The following is a 19,386-nucleotide window of genomic DNA, read 5'->3' as shown; positions in this document are numbered from 1 at the left end:
GAATTTTGTTCCAGATTTATAATTGGGTACACAAACAGCAGATCATAAACAGATTCATTGCAAGATTACAGAGGCTCATACTCAAGAGTTTAACTGGCAATCAAAGGTCTCCTGCATTTGGCTTTACACTACAGATTTGAGGTGTTTACTTGTGAAAATGACCTTGCAGTCTCCCTAGGCCATATTGGGTTAAAACATCAGCAGCCAAAAAAGATAATTCAGCATGATGCCTCAGAGAACACCCAGTATACATCAAAGTTTAACTCCCAGCCCTGTCATACCTATCTTGATGTTTAATTAAACAAGTGACAGTTTAAAGTTGCAGTTCAAAATTACTTTCCAGTTGCTGTCCCATGCCACACAGCTTCTTTCATCTATGAGGGAGATGTAGCCCTCGCTCGCCATCTGATTTTCCTGTGGTTCACACTAGATTTGTGAGCTCTGGTGCCCAAGTATGACACCACCATCAGCCCCAAGGGCAAGGACAGTCTGAAAGGCACAACAGCAGGTAGGAGTAGTGACATGGTCGGCATTATTGTAGTACTCAGCTCCCCTAGTTTTCAGTGTACTTGCTTTCAGAGCAGTCCCTGTGGTTGGGAGAAGCTGTTATCACCATGTTCAGGTTTGCCTCAACTGGCCAAAGCGTTAGCTCTGAAAGACAAAATCTCTGCACTACACCTGGGCTAAATATAGAAGGTAGGAAAAATGAAAAAGGTGGAGGAGCAATTTGGCCCTCAGGAAACAAAGCAGCTAAGAAGTTAGAAACTTCAGCCTTTGATGATCTTCTATGGCCTTGGCCCTATGCCTCCAGCCACCAGGTTAGTGGTCCCTGTGGAGCTCCACACATCTAGAGAATATCTGTGTCCTCCTGCATGGTCCCCCTGAGTAGCAGAGCGCCAATTACCAAGGCAGGAGCACAATTTGCCCTAAGTGCTTTAGACAGAAGCAATGCATGTGAAAAAAAAAGAAATGACTAGCAAAAAGTACAGGTTGACCTATTGCAGCATTCACTGCTGAATAGTAATTGGCACTAGGGGAACTCATCTGGCAAGGAAGCCTGTAATGAGGCAATATCCCACTGTCACCACTAAAGCATTGCTTTCCGAGAATCAAAGACAACAAGCATGACAATGCAGCAAAACGGCATAAAAGGGGAGAAAATAACTGCAAAGGCAACTGGAAAACTCATTTTACACTGCTCCAAATGGTAAAAATTATGTGCTAAATCAAATCCTCTCTATAGCTTGGAAATATAAATTTATTACTTGGCCATTTGCCGACTATAGCTGGCAAAGAAAATACAAGCAAAAATCAATAGAAAGGGAAAAAGCAAAAAATAAACAGCCTGGGAGCTGTGGAGTGTTCCCAAGCAATGGAGACACACATGATTGCAGTTCTACCTCAGCAAAATCTCCCTTGCAGTTAGCAATGATCTGTGGGAGGCCAGCAGTCTATTAAACCATCAGAAACACCTTGGCTAAAGTTTGTAGGGCATAAATCAGCTTACCTCATTCATCTGACTGACACACCAGATGCCCCCTGGCGATATTAAGCTTCATATTTTAACCTTATTTTCTTCTTTCATTGGGCTGCCTCTGAAGTTTTATTTGAGGCAATCTCTTCTTACAAGAATGTTAACATCATTACTTTTTCCAGTGTAAAACATTGCTGTAACTACTACAAATACATGAAGTATAAGCAAAAAACCCCAGACAGGCTTGTTCTTTCAAATATGAAGATTTTCTAACCATTTATCTTTCAGAGCCAATTCCATTTTCCCCTTGTTCCTTCTCCCTGTCTGTCCATTACCTCAAATAAAATAAAAAGAATGTATGTAATTTTCTGCAATTTTTCTTCCTATCTGGGAGCTTACAGTTACTTTGATCTCAGCTTTCAAGAGACACAGGCTTTCTTCAAGGAAAACTCTGAGAAACATAAGTAGCTGATCAAAGTATTTTTTGTTTTGTTTTGCCACAGAGACGTATGTGATGTGACAATATCTTCAGAAATTCCATGTAAGAATACAGCATTTGCCTTCAAGTATCTGCTCTCCCTGGCGTAAAAACCAAACAAACCACATCTAACCTTCCATGTCTAACAAAGCCTAGTGCAATGCTTAGCTTACCAGTGTTAAAAGTTATGTGCTTATTGCCTGGAGTGCAATGGAAGCTCCTGCAAAGGAAGGTTCATACTTCGGTCTTGTTTCTATACTGTAGCTTCGTAATGAACCATTGTGCGTGTGTTCTGCTTCCCACCCAGAGTAGCTGAATCCATTTGCAGCCCTGCACAGCTCACAGCAGAAGGACCCATGGTGCAGCCACGAAGTTCTACCCAACAGGGCCACCGGGCACCCTGTCTGTCCACAGACCCACTGAAACACCAGTGGGATCGCAGACCCACAGGCAGGGTGCTGTCCGGGTGGCTCTGGGGTTATGAGGTCAACAACATGTAACAGAGAAACCTTCTATGTATAATACTGTATAAAATAAAATGGAATGTACATTTAAAATTGAAACATGCAGTTAAATACGCATGGAGGACACTGCAGAGGAAGATGATGCAAGGTATATCTGTAATGAAAGGCATTGTACCCTTGTGCATGAACTAAAAGGTCTAGAATATGTAACAAAACCTGAACATAACATGAAACCAACCAATTTATTCAACACTTATTTATGAAAAATAAGAACATTTTATTATTTCAAGTGATTTAACGTGGTCCTCAGAAATACCATATTTCACATCAGGTCCTTTATCCACAAATTTCTTTGGACAAAACAGAAAAAAAAGAAGATATTAAACATTTACTTGGATCTTTTGTAACTAAGATAAAAAATGCTACAGACTTGTTCTTTTCTGGCAGAAGCAGGTTTGTAGTAAATATAAATAGTTGTGATAACAGTGGGGATCAAATTTACAAACATTTAAGTACCAGGATCTGATCTTCTCTCAGGGGAGCCAAAAAGATACTTAAACAAAACCAACCAAAAAAACCCCAAACCAAACCAGAAAAAAGACCCACATTTAAATACCTATAATAGAATATAAATATATTCTCCTGGAACCTCAGCAATTGTAAAAACCTGACAAGAGTAATGAAGTCCATTAGAGGCAAAAAGAGAAAAAAAGAACAAAAGGAGTAAGCGAATGAAAGAAAGTGCGCACTAATAAAAACAGTAAAGCAGGAAGCAGCCTTGTTATGAGCCCAGAGATATAACGAGAGACAGAAGGAGATTAGTGAAAACCCTTTCAAGAGCTGTATTATTTCTTTCAGCATAGATTTAAACCCATGTAAACTTTAGATGTGCTGACGACTGAGGACAGCAGAAACATACAGCGTGAGAACTGCAAGGTGCTAAGCAGCTCTCAGCAGCCTTTAGTCCTTGCCTGCCAATAGCCTGTGATCCTCTTGTTTTTCTTGTGCTTCTCACTTTCATGTCAGGCTTGTTATATGCCATATTCTGGTTTGATATGTGCCATAGCATGGTTTGATATATGTCATTATCTTGGTTGTGTTGGGTTTAAAATGCAAGCCCCTGCATGGCCTAATTGCTGAACATATAAAGGGAGATTCTGAGGTGCATTTAGGGACTTTTTGGTTCTGGAGCAGCAGGGTCTAGAGCCTTAAATTAGAATCTGTGCCAGGCAGGGCTGTTCCCAGTAACTGTGCTTCTCCTGAGGCTGTGCTGAGCATCACCCTGGGCACACCTGTGCCAGGGTATCAGGATGGGTCAGCACATCTTGAGCTCACTGTGATGTCAGTGGCAGTGAAACCACGGTGTTACAGGCTGTTACAAACCCCACTGCAACCCATCCTGCTCCTGCTCCTCCGATACTGATGCTTGAACTTTCAAGAGCTAAACCATCTCCGCCAGCGCAGCCTGCTGTGTGGACACCCAGCCTGGAGCACAGGGCCAGGGTAACAGGAGAGCACAGCAGGTCTTTGAAGCTGCAGATCCCAGCCTCCCCCATCACTGCCTTTCATGCAAGTTTTTGTGGATATATCCACGGCTTCAGATAAACACAGGTTGAAGCCCACTTTCAAGACCCAGCCCGTCCCGCTGTTCATGTGGTTTCTACTGACACAAAGAGGCGCCTTAGGTGGAGCTTCAGAGCTCTCTGGCTGTGGAAAGCCCCAGCCCACTTGATGCCACAGTTTGGGACCAGTCTCTTGTTTATGTGGTCAGGAGAGGCTGGGAACAGGCAGAGCCCAGCCCAGTTCACCAGCAGGTATCCCACACTTTGGCTCTTCCAGGAACAATGGGGAGATCATGTACCTGAGACACAGGTGACAACAGGCAGCCCCATGGCAGAAACACAAGGGGGTCCCAAGGCTTCGTATGCTTCAAATGGTCAACAAGCCAGGTCTTCACCTCCTATTCCAGAAACACTTTGGGGGCTTGAGCTGTGCCTGTGCCCTTAGCACCTCCGTGGCATTGAAGTGCCACAAGAAGCATTGTGCTGGACAGGCTGCCCTATTGCAGGTGCACTGTGTACCTGTGTACCTTACAGTGATGCTGAGACGGGTCCAGAACTAGGGTCAGATCCTGCAGACAGCCATGACTGCTGAATAATCCCACCAAACCCCACAGAGCGACTCTGGGGTGTGTGGGGGGGAAGACAAGGAAATTAAGCATGCGATAGATGTCTGTAGAATTAAATCGGACTAACTACAAACCACAGAGAAAAAAAAATAAATCACATTTCCTCTTAAAATACCATTATAAAAATAGAGCACTCCTGTCCTGCTGGCTTGGGGAGAGAGAGACGGAACAGACTGGATCCAAGCTTTATTTTTCATCCTGACCTATTTTTCAGTTATATTCATGAAAAAATTGTCTGCCTTTCTCTCCCTGCACTTCTCTCTCCCATGTTTTTTTTTTTTCTTACACTCCCATAACTCAAAAAAGGCCATGCTGATTTTTTTTTAATCTGTTAAAAAATGTGCTCCCTGAGCTGAAACCAAATTTCAGCCCAGAGCAAATTTTTACGGCTGGGTTATAAATCCCTGAAAAACAGGATTCATAATGGAAGTGCTGACACAGCCTTAACTACTATATAGCAGTGTGAATGGCGCCACTATAATATCTATTAGAGATTCTTTAAAAAGTTTGCAAAATATTGTCTTGCCTTACAGAGAAAAAGAAGCCAGAGTACTTAATGCCAACATAAACATGCTTTTAACCCATTATGTGCTAATTTGCAGAAAAGCTATTAATTCTGAGTAGGCACACAGAGTGCAGCACCGACAGGAAATGTTCTTCTAAACCCCTGTTTGACTTGTAACATGGTTTTAATCACTTCCATGAAACACAAACGATGGCTTCAAACTCTGAATGTTGCTCAGAACATGAGAAGGGTGATTACAACAGAGAGGAAAATGGGATTTTGTTGGCGAAAGGGCTAAAGCCAACAGGGAGAGAGCAACACCGAATGCTAAAAAATGGGACTCCCTTCCCTGTCAATTTGGGAACGACTGCTTCATTTGATTCACAGCATTTAATGCCAGTTATCAGCATGCCACTATTATATCCGTCACAACACATACTGCAGGTCGAGTTCACGTTCTATCAGGCAATGAGCATGTTTTCTTCTTCCTTGAACCCAGTCAAGTGTTAGCACCTCACAAAGCTGGTTCTGCTAAAACAACCTTGTGCCTTGCTTTTACACCCTTCAGTTGTGTGTCTGAGAGTAATGCTAAATTAGCCCAGTGACCTGCTGTTCCTGGGGGGTCTGCTAGGCTGGGAAGGGGAGTGCTGCCCTGAGACTAAAACATAACAAAGAAATAAAAGATGTTGGCAGTGGTGCTTGGTCAGCAAAGTACATAAAAGGCTAACTTGAAAGCCCATGAAAAGGTGAAATAAATCAGTTCAGGAATGTATTTAGATTTTTTCTTCTTTTCATGCAGGAGTGCTTTCTCCTCAGGTATAAGTGCTAGCATTAGTTTTTTTGTGGAAACAAATGGGGATGAGATCAGCTGTAAGCTGAATGCTAGAGGAACGTTCAGCAACTCAGGACACTGCTTTTGCACTGGCTGCAGTGATACCATTTTTTATGGGGTCCTGTTGTCATCAGTAAAAGAGATAGTATTGGGTCCAGTGACTGCTGGAGCCTCCCATGTGTGAGTTGACCCCCAGTTCTGGGAGGAAGGGTAATTTTCAGGAAAAAGTAAGATTTTCTGTGTTGTCATTTCCTTGCTCATGTCTTCAGTTCTGCCATTGCAGACTGTTGTGTGACTCTTGTTCCTGCTGTCACCACTGCTCCTGCTGCTCCCTTCCACCCACAGCAGCAGTGGCTGGGGGCAGTGGGAGAAGCAGAAGGACAAGGAGTGTGAGGAGTGAGCTCCCCACTCCACGTTTTTACAACGACCTAATGAGCAATGGACACTGCAGTATTTATGGCACGGATAATTTCTGTGATGCTTTTAAGAGGGAACAAAGACCAATTTCTAATCAAAACAGCATGGCCGGTACTGCAACTCACTTCAGTGTGTGAGGATAGAGAATGTGGGCACTATACACCAGACTCAGGTTTTTTGGACACTGATATAAACCATGCCAGGCTCCCCTAGATGAGAAAGGAGCATCCACTGCTGTATTCATAGTAACAATTTCATGGGTTTCTCTGTAAAACTACCCCATATTTTTCCCCTAGTGAGATTATCTTGTGAAAAACAAAGCCAAGGTCACAGAATCATGCTGATAATGATCACCATAGCAAGAAGTGACTTAGGCCCTACCTGATGAAGTAAGTTACCTTTCAAGAGGGCAAACAGTGTTATGAGCAGTCCTGGCAATACAGAGCTAAGAAATGCTGGAGAAGAAACTAATTTCCTCTTGCACTGGACGTGCTATTTCAGCTCTTTTCCCCGACTCCACACAGAGGTGAGCACTGACTATTCAAAGCAACACACCAGAATAGCCAATACTCTAGTAAATTCCAGATGAGGAAGACCAAATTTCACATCCCTCTTCTAGTTACAATAGCTAGAACAGGTCCAAGAGAAGCAAATGAGACACACCCAGCATATTTACTGTGTCCCGTGCTGACATGCATGACTTTGGCGTGTCTCTTGTCCGCACCAGAAAGAAGTAGTAACCTGAATTTTTGTTTCTTGTAACCCTGGAGAGTGTCTCAATCCAGAGGAATGGACAAAAGGGCTGGACCTGCCTCGCTTCAGTTTTGACCTTAAGTTTCCTTGGGGCAGCTCCCACAAAAAGTTTTGACAATCAACATTTTCCAGTGAAATGGTTTTCTGCTGGAAGATTCCTGACCAGTACTAGGTTTAAGTTTGCCCCTCTCAAGCAGGCAGACAATTATGAGCTCTAAGTACCTCTGAAAACCAACCAACTTTATGGAGCAGCTGGAATGCCTGGCATCCGCATTTTAAGTCTTTCACGTAAGCAGATTCCAGTTCTGGAATCCAAGAATCTCTGCTTTGTTCCCAAATTATGAGAACATGTAGATTCTTCTAAACAGCTGAGGTCTTGTGCCTTTCACAAGCTTCTCGGACTTACCACCTGGGTCGCTGGGGTACAGTTTTCTGCTTTTATGCCAATCATATGGTTTTGAATCAATAAAACCAGTGACTGTTTCAATTTCACAGTGTTCTCAATAATGGGAATTACCTATGAGAATAACTACTTTCAGGATTCAGTCCTTTAAATCTGTAACAAAATCCTTTTCATTTTTTAAAGTACCTTCTTTCACTTCCTGCTTCTGGTCTTGATTTTCTGTCTCCAAGTCATCCTGTGATTTTGGCTCCACCATCTCTTCATCATCTTCATCCTCTAAAAAAAGGAAGAAAAAGATCTGTGAGATTCTCCTCCTTAAAGGGGATGGAAATTGTATATCTCCTGTATGATTATAAACTGGTAACAAACACAGGTAAAGCAAAGTGCACAATAAATGGAAACATACTTGGAGTGACACTCTCAGACATTTTCCCCCTGACTGCAAGATAATCTGCTAACACAGGGCACCTGCCACTTCTGCTCCCTGTAGCAACTTCCCATCTCAGATGTCAGCTGAATATCTCCCTGACCTCAGAGATGACTTCTTGGATGGCATAAGACAGATGCAAACATGTTTCAGCCTGGCAGCTATTCAGGGTTGGGACACCTGCTATCCAGACACCTCATTTCCAATTCAATTCTCACCAGATTAATTTGTCTTTTGACCTACAGGACGGGGTTAAATAGAAATCTGACCTCAGGTCAGATGCCACTAGCAAGCAAACAAGCATGGTACAGTTCTGAAAAGTCATCACCATCAACTGGGGGAACACAGCAACCAATAGTGGCATTTGGAGCTTAAGAACCATTCTTGCATTAATACAAAATTTAATGAACACTAAAATTTGACACATGTCACTTACTACTGCCAGATGTTTGAATGACCTTTCCTGACCTATGCAAATGCTTCTCTCCTTCCCCCTCTCTCCCCACAGTCACATGTTCTCATTTTATTCAGGAGGGCAGACTACTCATTCCTTGATGTCTGTCTGAAGTCACAAAGGTTCTGATTGTCCAGACCAAAACATAATACAAGCAGAGCTGGAAAGAGAGTGATGCACCAAAATGGCTCAAAGCCTACCTAATCCTCATTGCTTGTTCCCAGCTACAGCAATGTGATTCATTCTCCGGTGCCCAGGGCCGGCACCCAACCCACTCACACTGTTGAGATGGTGGGGAGGCTCAGCCTTCTAGGCTCAGTGAACTATGAGGAAAATAGAGCTGGTCCTAAAAAAGTGAATTGCATTAATTACCAATTAGGATGAGCAAATCTGTGGGCTATGGAGGAATTATTTTGGAGTGATCCTGGAGCCTGATGGACCATCAGGGCATAGCAAGCACCACTGGTGCCCTGGGTCAGTCCATCATACAAAAGAACAAGTTGTCCTGGCCCCAGGGCATTCAGCCGTCAGCAAAACTGCTGCAGTTCCTTCAGGGCTTTTGGACCAACCTGCCTGTCACCACACAGCTCCTCATGACATGGTGCTTCCTCAGGCACGCTCTCTGCTCTAACACTGCCGCCTTAACATGGCCTGGAAGCAGGCAGGGGTGACACGTCATGCTTCTCCAACTGCTTGGCTTACTGGCACCTTCTCCTGCGAAGGCTGGCTGCAATCAGTCCTGGTGTCTTGGGGAGATGTTGGTGCTGACAGGTTGCATTCAGCCAACAGTAACATGCAGCTGTATTTTGTTTTCAATAATGTAATAAGCACCATACTATTCCCACCACATTGCCTACCCTAGGACTTCTCCTCCCAGAAGGCCACAGAGCACATGTTGCTAGCTGACATGTTGGCTGGAGAGCATGGCTTAGCCACATACTGTAAGGAAGTGTCTCAGCATGGACAGATATGATTTTCCCTCTTGGGAAAATGAGGAAATCTTGGCATAAGATCTGCCATCACTCCCCTTACTGCTAGCGACTGCAGTGAGGAGAAAGGGAAAGCTTGGTGTCAGGGAGAAGGTAGAACCATGCACTCCACAGGCTGGGAAAGGAGGAGGAACCTGGCATGGATGGGGAGGCATTTCCAGAATTAAAAGCGCTACTAACAAATGCCACCCCTTTATCGGGGATTTTTCAGACCATGGAACGATGCCTCCCTTTGGTGCCTCACTTGACAATTATGTCTCCCTAGGTACCCTATACAGAAAGGTTATAGAGAAGAGCTTTTAGAGAGCAAGCCAGGGCATCTCAGTTCAGCAGGGTAAACACACTGCTCTGTCCACTGGCTGAAAGACAGATAGCATCTGACGCAGTCAGCAGAGAGTCAGTGAGAAAAGCTCTCCTGCTGTACGTGCATAGGAGGGGTAAAAAAAGGTCCTTCTGCTGTCAGTCGGTGGTGCTAGTGGAGATGGGGATGTATGAGAGAGGCACTCCCAGTTTCAAAGAACAGATGAGAAGTGTGAGAAGAGAGAGTAGTGACCAACACAGCAGGGAATGAATACTCTGCTAACCTCAGGTACATATGCATATACAGATAGGATCGCAATGGTGTACAGATATATGCACACAGACACGCTTATGGTAGATACCTAATGAAGCCAACTCCCACAAGAGTTTTGTGAGTCTTGCATTACGAGTTTTCATTCCCTAGAGCACCAGCTCTTGGAGCCAGCTGTTTACATATGGATTTCAGCTTCCATTTTTAACCTGTTTCCAACCTGTCAGCTTGTGCAGGGAAGTTTCAGCACGGGAAGGGCTTGAGAAAACTTGCAGGCAGCAAACAAAAAATAAACCAATATTTAATTGAAAATCTTGGGATTTTTAAGGCAGCATGCTATGCTTTTCAGTGCCTCACCTGTAATTTGGTAAAGGATAGGGATGATGTAGCTAATGTAAAACTTGAGATTTAGTGGCGGGTTTTCAGACTGAAGAAAAGCAAAGCTATCCCTGTCCCCTAAAAGTCCTCGATCCCCCTGATTTTGGGTGTTGAATTATTTGCCTGCCTATAGCTATTTCCTGCTTCTAAAGCAGAGTGGGAAAGAATGGCTGAGGCACAGCTGGAGCAGGGGTTGTATTGATAACTTCAGCACCTATTGAGGTAGATCTTCTTTACTTCCCTTCCTTCCTCTTCTGGGAACAATCAAAACTAAGTTTCCCTAGATTTCTCTGGTTTTAATTGCAGCAGGAAAAATAAGTAAAGGTTATTATAACACATGCCATGCTTTTTCCCAAGGGCACACACCTCAATAAATTAGTTTTACTGAGAAGGCAGTACAAGAATTTTTAGCAGATTAGAGAAATGTATACACATACACAGAGAAACTCAGCTAAAAGAATGATAGGGTTATAAGCCAAATGCTAAAATGTTAGCAAATGCCAGAATTTGGATTGCCTGGGCACGATTAGCTCCTTCCCCCTCCCCATGTGTAGGCATAATGACATCATTCTGGAATTTCCTCCCTCTTGAGTTCTTGGCCTCATTTTCTGGGTGCTCAACAAGAGACACCTGGGGCTTGAAATGCAGAAGTGCTGAGAGCTGAAGTCAACTGGCCCTGTGCTTCGAGTGGAGAAAGTGCTAGGGAAATGCTACGTATGTGAAAGCTTCCACATCTCTCTTCCAGCTTTCACTGGAAGTTGTCATTCTGACATTTTTGTCCTTTCTCCCTCTATGCTTCAGTGCTTTTGCATGACAGCAATAATATTGTGATGATAATAGTATTCTCACCCTGCACAGATGTGTTGCAGAAACAGTTAATCAGGATTTGGGGCATATTAAGATGCTGCCATGGGAGTGACAGGGAAATAAAAGCTTGGAAGGGGACTAATGTTTTCTGTGTTCACTGTAGCACTTAGACCATGTGCATTAATGTGAGATCTGAGGGCACAACACCAAATGAAAGAAAATAAAACTCAGAAGGGTTAAACAACTGCCTTTTCATTGACTGGCTGAAACAAGAATCTGTTACTGGAAAAAACCCTACACGTTGTCATGTAATTAAAATGGTATCATGATACATATTCAGAAGGGCTAATTAAGGATGCCCAGGAAACCTGCATTCTGGAATATCCAGTGTTGCTTGGCTATGCAACTTGAATGTTTATTTGCCATATTTTTTTAAATATTTCACACTATTTAATGCCAATGTATGCATACTTACACATATTCATAGTACATACATTTGCTGCTGCACCGATGGTTATGTATTTGTATGTTTGACTGTGCACACACACACAAATTACAGAAAAATAGGAAATGCTTCTGCATTATTTTTCCTGTGTTTTACTTAAATGTGAATTAGATAACATTAATTTTACTTTTATTGGAGAATCTGTGAGTGCCTACATGGCTCTTTGTTTCCACTGGTGCCTGCTTGGATTGGATGTACCATTGCAGTTTGTACATGGAGATGAAGACACTTCTGTCGTTCCTGAACACAAATAGCCTTTCCCTATTTAAAAGTGTATCTGACATTGGGAAGTTCAGAGAAACAACTTTTTTAACTGCTTACACCACAGTAGTAGAGTCTTCTAGTCACATTTGGCAAAGTTTCTACTAGCACTAGTAGCGTTACACCCTGCTCAGAAGATCTAAATCAGAACCCATATGTCTATTAAAAGAACCACATGAAAAAGAGCTGCTAATGAAGAAGTGTATAGCTGCTGTGTAACACTTCTTTGTAGATCTCAAAGGACTTTGCAAGGAGGCCAGTTTTATTATGCCCGTTTACCATGCAGAAGCTGATGGATGGACCCACTGACTGTAGATCACTCAGCAGATCAGCAGCTGAGTGAAGAGCAGAGGGTTGGCTTCACAGTTTCAGCCTAGAGTCCTGCCCACGAAGGCCACCCTGCCTTTTACAGCAAACAAACAATTCCTCAATGGAAATTATCATTAAATGCTTAGTTAAAGACGTTTGTCTGCTGAAGCTGGTGGAGCCATATGTGGGATGAATATAGACTGACATAGCTGGACCAAATACTGTTTCTTCTTAACTCAGAGCTTCGTGACTCTTCAGGCTCTAGGAGGTGGTCAATCAATCCTAACAGTGTTTTGTTTAACATGATGAAGTAACAGCAGAGCAATTGTTCTCAGCTTGGTCTTAGCTTGAACACTCCTGCTTCTGTTCCAGACCAGAAGTGGTCTTGTCTGTCTAAAAGCTTCCCTGTTTTTTCCAACTATTGAAGTTGCTCTAATAAAAAAGTATTACCTCTCCCTACAAAGCTGGTTTTATTTAATTTGCATGTAAACTACCGATTTTCAAATGTTGCCCAACTACTAGCTCCAGTGAGCCTGCTCTATGCCTGGTCTTCACCTTTGCCTCCACAAGGATGGATCACCATTTGCGATCACAATAAATTGAGAGGCAAGCCCTGTAAACACGTGGCTCACTCCCTGGCACCTGCAGAAGACATGCCGAGATGTGCTAATTGGATCAAATGTTCACAGAGAGCACAGATGATCTCTGAAAGTCAGACCCTGCGTTTCTACAGAACGGGACTATTTATTACCTACTTGGACTTTCCAGGGTGTTAAATCACTGCATTTGTTTTTACAACATATAAAAACATACCAGGCACATTCAGGGTGAACTAGAATAGAATACTCACATCAGAGAGGATTGCACATGACATCAGTTTAGGATTTAATTCTTGAGACTAATACTGTTTTTCTTGGGTCAACATTTTCTTTGTTGGTTGTCTGAGTTTTGGATTGCCTGAGTCTTAGGCAGTTAGCACTGGTACTGCTCAAAAAGTTTACTAAATAGCTAATTTTTTTAAGGATTTATGTAATTATAGGCCTCTGCTCTGCTAATATATGTACCACCAGTTAAGCAGCCAGCTGCATTTTGTGCATTCTTCTTGGGTGGAGGATTTACACCTCCCCAGACCAGCACCTCTGAGACTAGCTAAGAAGTTGCAGCTTCTGTGTATTGTTTTTAGTATTTACAGCTGTACTGAAGTAGACTGACAGCCCTGTTTTTAATTCTGGGTAGGTACAAACAATCCATTTATTAAAGACATATCTTTAAAATAGCAATTTAATTAGCATCACAGTTATATATTTTATTGCCTGACCCACTGATATATGAGAAACCAGTGGACTTTTGTATGGAGTTTTATTTCAGCATCGACATCCCTTCAGTGCATGAGAAGGATCAGCCATGCTTATAACACATTCAATAAAACCAAGTGTCTTCACAAGAAGCAGACTTGAGTATTTGCAACTGTGAAATACCAGAAACTGTTGTATCTCTTATATTTACGACTGTTCAAATTAATTTTGCTCTTTCTGTTATGAAAGAATTACAAACTAAGCACGGACAAACGCATCGTGTCTATATTGACATAGGCCTGGGTCAAACAAGTTGAATACTGTTGGCATTATCCTGAGAAGGAGTTAAAACACTGTCTTTCCTTTCTGAATACGTTCTTTTCATCACTAGCAAAATATGCAACAAGCAAGGGAACATACACTTTTTCAAACTGGACTGCTTGACATTTCACATTTTTGAAAATCTGTGATTTGCAAACTGGCTGAATGACCTATTTTTTATATAATGTAATTTTTTGAAATATGTCCAGTTTTTCACTTTCATCTTTTGACTGGTCTTTGAAGCAAGAAGAGAATTAATTCATCAGTGGATTTTGTTTGCCGAGTGGGATGTGAGACTGGACGTACATTGGGCACATGTTAGTCATCCCAGATGGAAATATTCTTGCATGCTGGCTCTTCTTGGCAATAGGCAGCTGCTTCCTAAAATGTATTTCAGTTAGCCAAAGCAGGGAAGGCTACTCAGTGCTGAACACTGGAAAAAAACAGAGGTGAACAGATCTTGGCCTAAGCTCCATACAACAAGCAACACATTTCAGATGAGAATTTCACGTGAGCCTGAGCTTGCAAGCATATTTGCATGCAAGAATCATTTGCATGCAAGGTATCTCTGCCCCTTACCCAGAAAGATACTCAAATATGCATTGCAGGAACATTAAAAAGTTCCAGGTCATCCTTCTAGAGTTCCTCATCCCTTACACAGCAGTCCCAACACATCCTTGTCCTTATGAACTAGTACAGAAAGTCATGCCTTCTATGTCCATCAGATGAAAAGAGAACACCAGGAAAATAAAGGGTAAAATTAGATGAATTAATGTCTGGAGCTATCCTATGGCCACAGCACCTAAAAAGCTTGAATAGAAGCATGTAACATTCTTTCTTCACATTCTACCTATACGTTTTTTAATCATCTAAAGAAAAGTCTGCCTGTATATTCTTTGACTGCAGTTCTGCAAGAGCAAGAATAAATCACAGCACTACAAGAACACGCTGCCTAGCATCTTCAAACCCACTTGATTTTTTGTTATCTTAAAGTGCTGTGGTGCTCTTTTGTAAAAGACAGGCTTGACATATCGATAAAATACAGGCTGTGTGAGTCATATTACTTTTACCAGAGTCATGTATATTGACTGAATCTTTTTGAAGAAAATATTGTTTTAAAATTCAATCATAAAATATATAATGCTTGACACATATATCACTTTAATCCAGAGGAGTGCAGGGCACTTTTCCCTGGAATTAACATATCTAGCCTAACATCTTCCACACCGAGTAGAACAGTAACAATACACCAGTTTTAAAAGTGCAGGAATAAGAGAAAAAACCCTAAGTTTTCTTGTTTCTTGCAAAATGAAGTACTACTCACACATCTCTGCCACATCCAAGAAGGGTTTTCTGATGCCACCCCTTGTTCTGCAAAGCTTCACCCCTCATCCCGTGAGGAGCAGGTGGCATTGCCAGGCATTACAACCAGGTCACCAGAGTCCTGCTTTCAGGCTTCAGCTGTTCTTATCAGTTCAATGAAAGAAATACATATTTCACCCTAAAAATACACACTGTACTAGCTGACTGAGAGGAATCATTTAGTTCAGAAAATTTATTTTGCCTACAGCATAGGCTGTGCCTGTACTATTGCCACTTAAAAACTTGTCCTGAAATTTACTACACTTCCCTCTTAAAACAAGCACCCCATAAGTAATCTTTATTCAACATTTCTTTTTAAAGCGCTCCTTACCTAAGCTAACAATTACCACATTCAATTACTCCTGGTCGGGGGATTCTCAGGTCTCCTGGTATATGATTTCTCATAACCATCTCCTGATCTAAGGTTTCACCACTCAGCTCTAGTCCCTATGCCTTCCCCTGACTTGCGCTTGCAGTCAGACTTCTTTTTGGAAATTATGAAGACAGATCTTATTCTTCCATTTTGTGACAAATGATAGACTACCACAGCCAAATGGCAAGAAAATGTCGCAGAAAAAATTGGTTTACTGTAGCGTTTCACTAAGCTCTATATGAAACTGTCCAAATATCTTCAGAGTCCTGATAGCAAACCTTTGCACTGGTTCAAGTATTAGAATAAATGCTTCAGAATATAATAATTTCTTTACCAATTAAAATGGAAACCTGCCTCTCGTTCTTCAGGGAAGCATTTTTCTAACCCAAGAAACTGATTTTCCAGTTACTTGGCCTGAGTGCAGTTTTCAGTTGTGGTGAGAGTCTCAGAATTCAAAGTGTCCCTTGTTTTTAGTTTCTGGTCGGTCTAGACCAGACATGGGCTTTTTTCTCCTCTTTTGGACTGTTGCAACATCACACTGGTTGAACGCATTTTTCGGTTCCCAGAGAACTAAACTGTAGAGTACCCCACTGGAGTTATCATCTCTTCTAGCTGATTTCATTTTCTCCTCTTCCTCCCTCCCCAAAGCTCCTCATGTTCAATTCTATTGTGCTTGAAAATGTTCCAGTTGGAAGATGTAACACAAAAAGAAAAATACAGAAGTTTCCTTTTCTTGGCCACGGCTGGGCCTTCAAATAAAAATGCCAACATGAAATAATAGTTAAACAACAGAAGCCTTACAGCAGCATTTACAGACCTCTAGTTCTGAAACCAAATAGCATAAATTTAAAATATCCTCCTACAGTATAACTGTGGCAGTGTTATCCTCGAGGAAGAAAGCGACGGAGGCCCTTTGTTTCTGTGAATGAGAAAGGGGTGGATAACCATGCAGGTTTTCACAGCCTCTGAAACCTGCAAGGAGTTCTTCCTGCTGTGCTGCTGGAAGAAATCACATCATGCCAGCAGCATGAAATGACTCCTGCTCTGGGAAAGGGCACTGAGACACGTGGCAGACTTTGTGGATTGGGCCTGCTCAAGTAATTGTCAAACACTCAGATCATGTAATAGTGTTAAATCACAAAAGCCCAAGTATGTTAATGAAAACCAGTCCCCACAACCTATGGCACTAGCAGCAATTGTAAAACAAAAGCTGCTTTCATATTAAACACACACGCACACAGATGATGTATCTAGCCTTTACACAGTGCCTGATTTGCAGGTCAGTCACTGAAGACAGTTGCTTCAGCTGGGCACTAGGTACTTAAAACCTTAAGTAAAATATAGACCAAGTAAATTCTGTGGGATTTTTACTGCTGACATACATGTAGGGGCTAGACCTTCACCTGTAGACTCATTTATTCCAAGTGAAAAAGACTTTATACTCCACAGGCCACCTCTCCTATTTTCTACCATGCTTTTGCTGAGCAAGATTACAAAATCTTGCTATTGTGGAAGAAATTAATTCTCTACTTTCATACTGTGTCTCCGTCCATGAAGCCACACTAATATGCTTTAGCTCAAATTCTCCAGCCTTGACTCTGGGCTTAACTTCTCCTGCAGGCGTTAGCATGAGTTCTGGCCTTTTAGAGTTTATCCTTTATTTTTTGGACATGAAATAACATTTCACTCCAAGGCCCTGAAATTAGCTGTATGGCCACACAGTTGTTTGCATGACCATGATTTAACTTTTAACTCCATCTTTTCCACAAATTCTTTCTCTCTGTTCTATGGCACTTTAGGAATATAAATCAGTGCTTAAGATGTAGCATATACTTTCACAACTGAAATATATGAGAGCATAAATCTCTACATTTATACAGAAACCTCAACAGAAAGAAATGGAGACAAGACTGCTGCTGAAAGGATAATTGGAAAAAACAACTATATTCATAAACAATTACCACAGCAAATACACAAAGACTCCTTCATTGTCTCCCTGACACACACATGCATACATACACTTCGCTCAGCACTTTAAAAATAACCATTAGTCATATGGGAAATGCATTTTACATGAGCAAAGGTTCATGGCAACATTTGTCTTAAAAAAGGCAGGCAAAAAATTGTTTTATTAAAAAATTAAACTACAGAAGAATAGCTAGGTCAGGACTCGATGAGTGTGTGTTTATTACTTATATAGGCACCGAACAGACCCCACTTAACTGTTTCCCACTGACGCCACTTTACCTTAGTCACTGGTGTTACTCCTGATTTGCATCAGCATATGTGAAAAAGGAATTCCCTCTGACAGTTTTGAACTTGCCATATTTTAATTTCACTGTTTTCATCCTACTGCACTGGGAGAGGAGAGGCTTCTGCTTCTAACGTCTCCATTTCAGGGGTGTCAAGGTGAGCAACACTTTTTGGTGGTGGGGAAACCAAGGTGCAAGCTGTTTGCTCAAAGTCCTGCCCGACATAGCTGCAGATGATGTAATAAAATCCTGGTCTCCTGATTCCTAGGCTAATGCTTCAGTCACTGCTTCCCCTGGGGCATGTGATTGGGGCTGCTTTGGAAGCCGCTCAGCCTTCATTATGTCAAACCAGCTGTTAAAAAACACAGCTGGTTTCCCCCAGCTGCTTGTTGCAACCTGTCTGGAGAGCACCCAGCTCTTGGTGCTGCCGTCCCCACTGCTAGGAGCCTCCCTGCCTGCACACCCTCGTACCCGACCCTTGCCTTCACCTCCCTTGCCTCTGCAGCCTCTGCAGCCCACTGCCTGCCCTGGCTGCCCCTTGCCTCTACTCCCACCCTGGTTCTGCTCAGGGTCACGCTCCAAAATCTCCCACCCCCTCAGGAAGGCCTCTTCCTTCCTCCTGGCCCCTCTCCAGCCTCCCTGGCATCAGTCTTCCTGAAGCAGGTATCAAAAATCCCCTACTTGGAATTTAGGGGTTCGTGCACGCCGAGAGCCATGCCCACTTGTAGGTACCTGTCTGACACAGAAATGCCCTCTGATTTGGATTCTCAGATGAACACTTCAAGGTTTTTCTGAGAACTTGGGTTGTAAGACACTAATTAAAAAAAAAACAAACCACAAAAACCAGCCCCTGCCCCCCAGGATCCCAACTGCTATGGTTAAAACCCATCTTATCTGCAGCAGCTCAGAGGATCAGGTGTGTTTCTCTGTGCTTAAGCTCAACAGACTTCAGTAGCTTCAGATGTCTAAACAGGCAGATGGCATCTGCAGTCGGGGGTACTTGGAAAGATTAAACTGCACCGCAACTGCTCGCAGAATATGCTTCCCTTTTCCCACTTCACAGTTCAGACTCATCAGGAAAATCATTTCTGTGGCTACGTTATATCTGTCACACTTTGGAAAATGGATGCTTTGAAGTGCTGTACAACAGTCTGCCTGTAAATCAAAATCCTCCCTTTTCTGCTGAAACACTGTAAAGACCCTCTCCTCAGCCAGCGGTTGGGAGCTCTCAGCTACAGACAGAAGTGTTAAATCAAGAGAACCACATGAAACCAGAGATAAAATAAGCTGGGTTATGCTACCTCACAGTCCTTCACTTGAAGAAGCATCTTTGCATAGACTTTTTTTAGAGGAAAACAAAAGAAAGAAGTTGCTGGCTTCAACCTCTGCATCCTTTCGGTTGTAACATGGCTCACAGCTGCGAAGTTTACATGTGTTAACTTGGGATGCCACAAGCAGCCAGCAATGAGGTTGTCATCCTGATCTGAGGAAACACAATGTGCATACATGCCAATGAATTTACCGCAAGCAAAGCGTTTTGCTGAGATAATTCAAAGCACATTATATTT

The 19,386-nt window shown here is 42.5% G+C and overlaps 1 protein-coding gene across 11 annotated transcripts in view; it reads right to left on the bottom strand.

Moving 5' to 3' along the window:
* The window catches only part of DYNC1I1 (dynein cytoplasmic 1 intermediate chain 1), a 194,715-nt gene that overhangs the window by 80,477 nt on the left and 94,852 nt on the right, over positions 1 to 19,386 (bottom strand). For all 11 annotated transcript variants that reach the window (XM_080384604.1, XM_080384607.1, XM_080384606.1 and 8 more), the window contains one exon: positions 7,701 to 7,790. In XM_080384604.1, coding sequence (XP_080240730.1) covers positions 7,701 to 7,790 — 90 coding nt within the window. The remainder of the gene's footprint in view (positions 1 to 7,700; positions 7,791 to 19,386) is intronic.

This window comes from Falco punctatus (assembly GCF_963210335.1).
Source record: "Falco punctatus genome assembly, chromosome: 4".
Taxonomy (NCBI): Eukaryota; Metazoa; Chordata; class Aves; order Falconiformes; family Falconidae; genus Falco; species Falco punctatus.
This window is presented reverse-complemented; position numbering and strand designations above follow the sequence as displayed.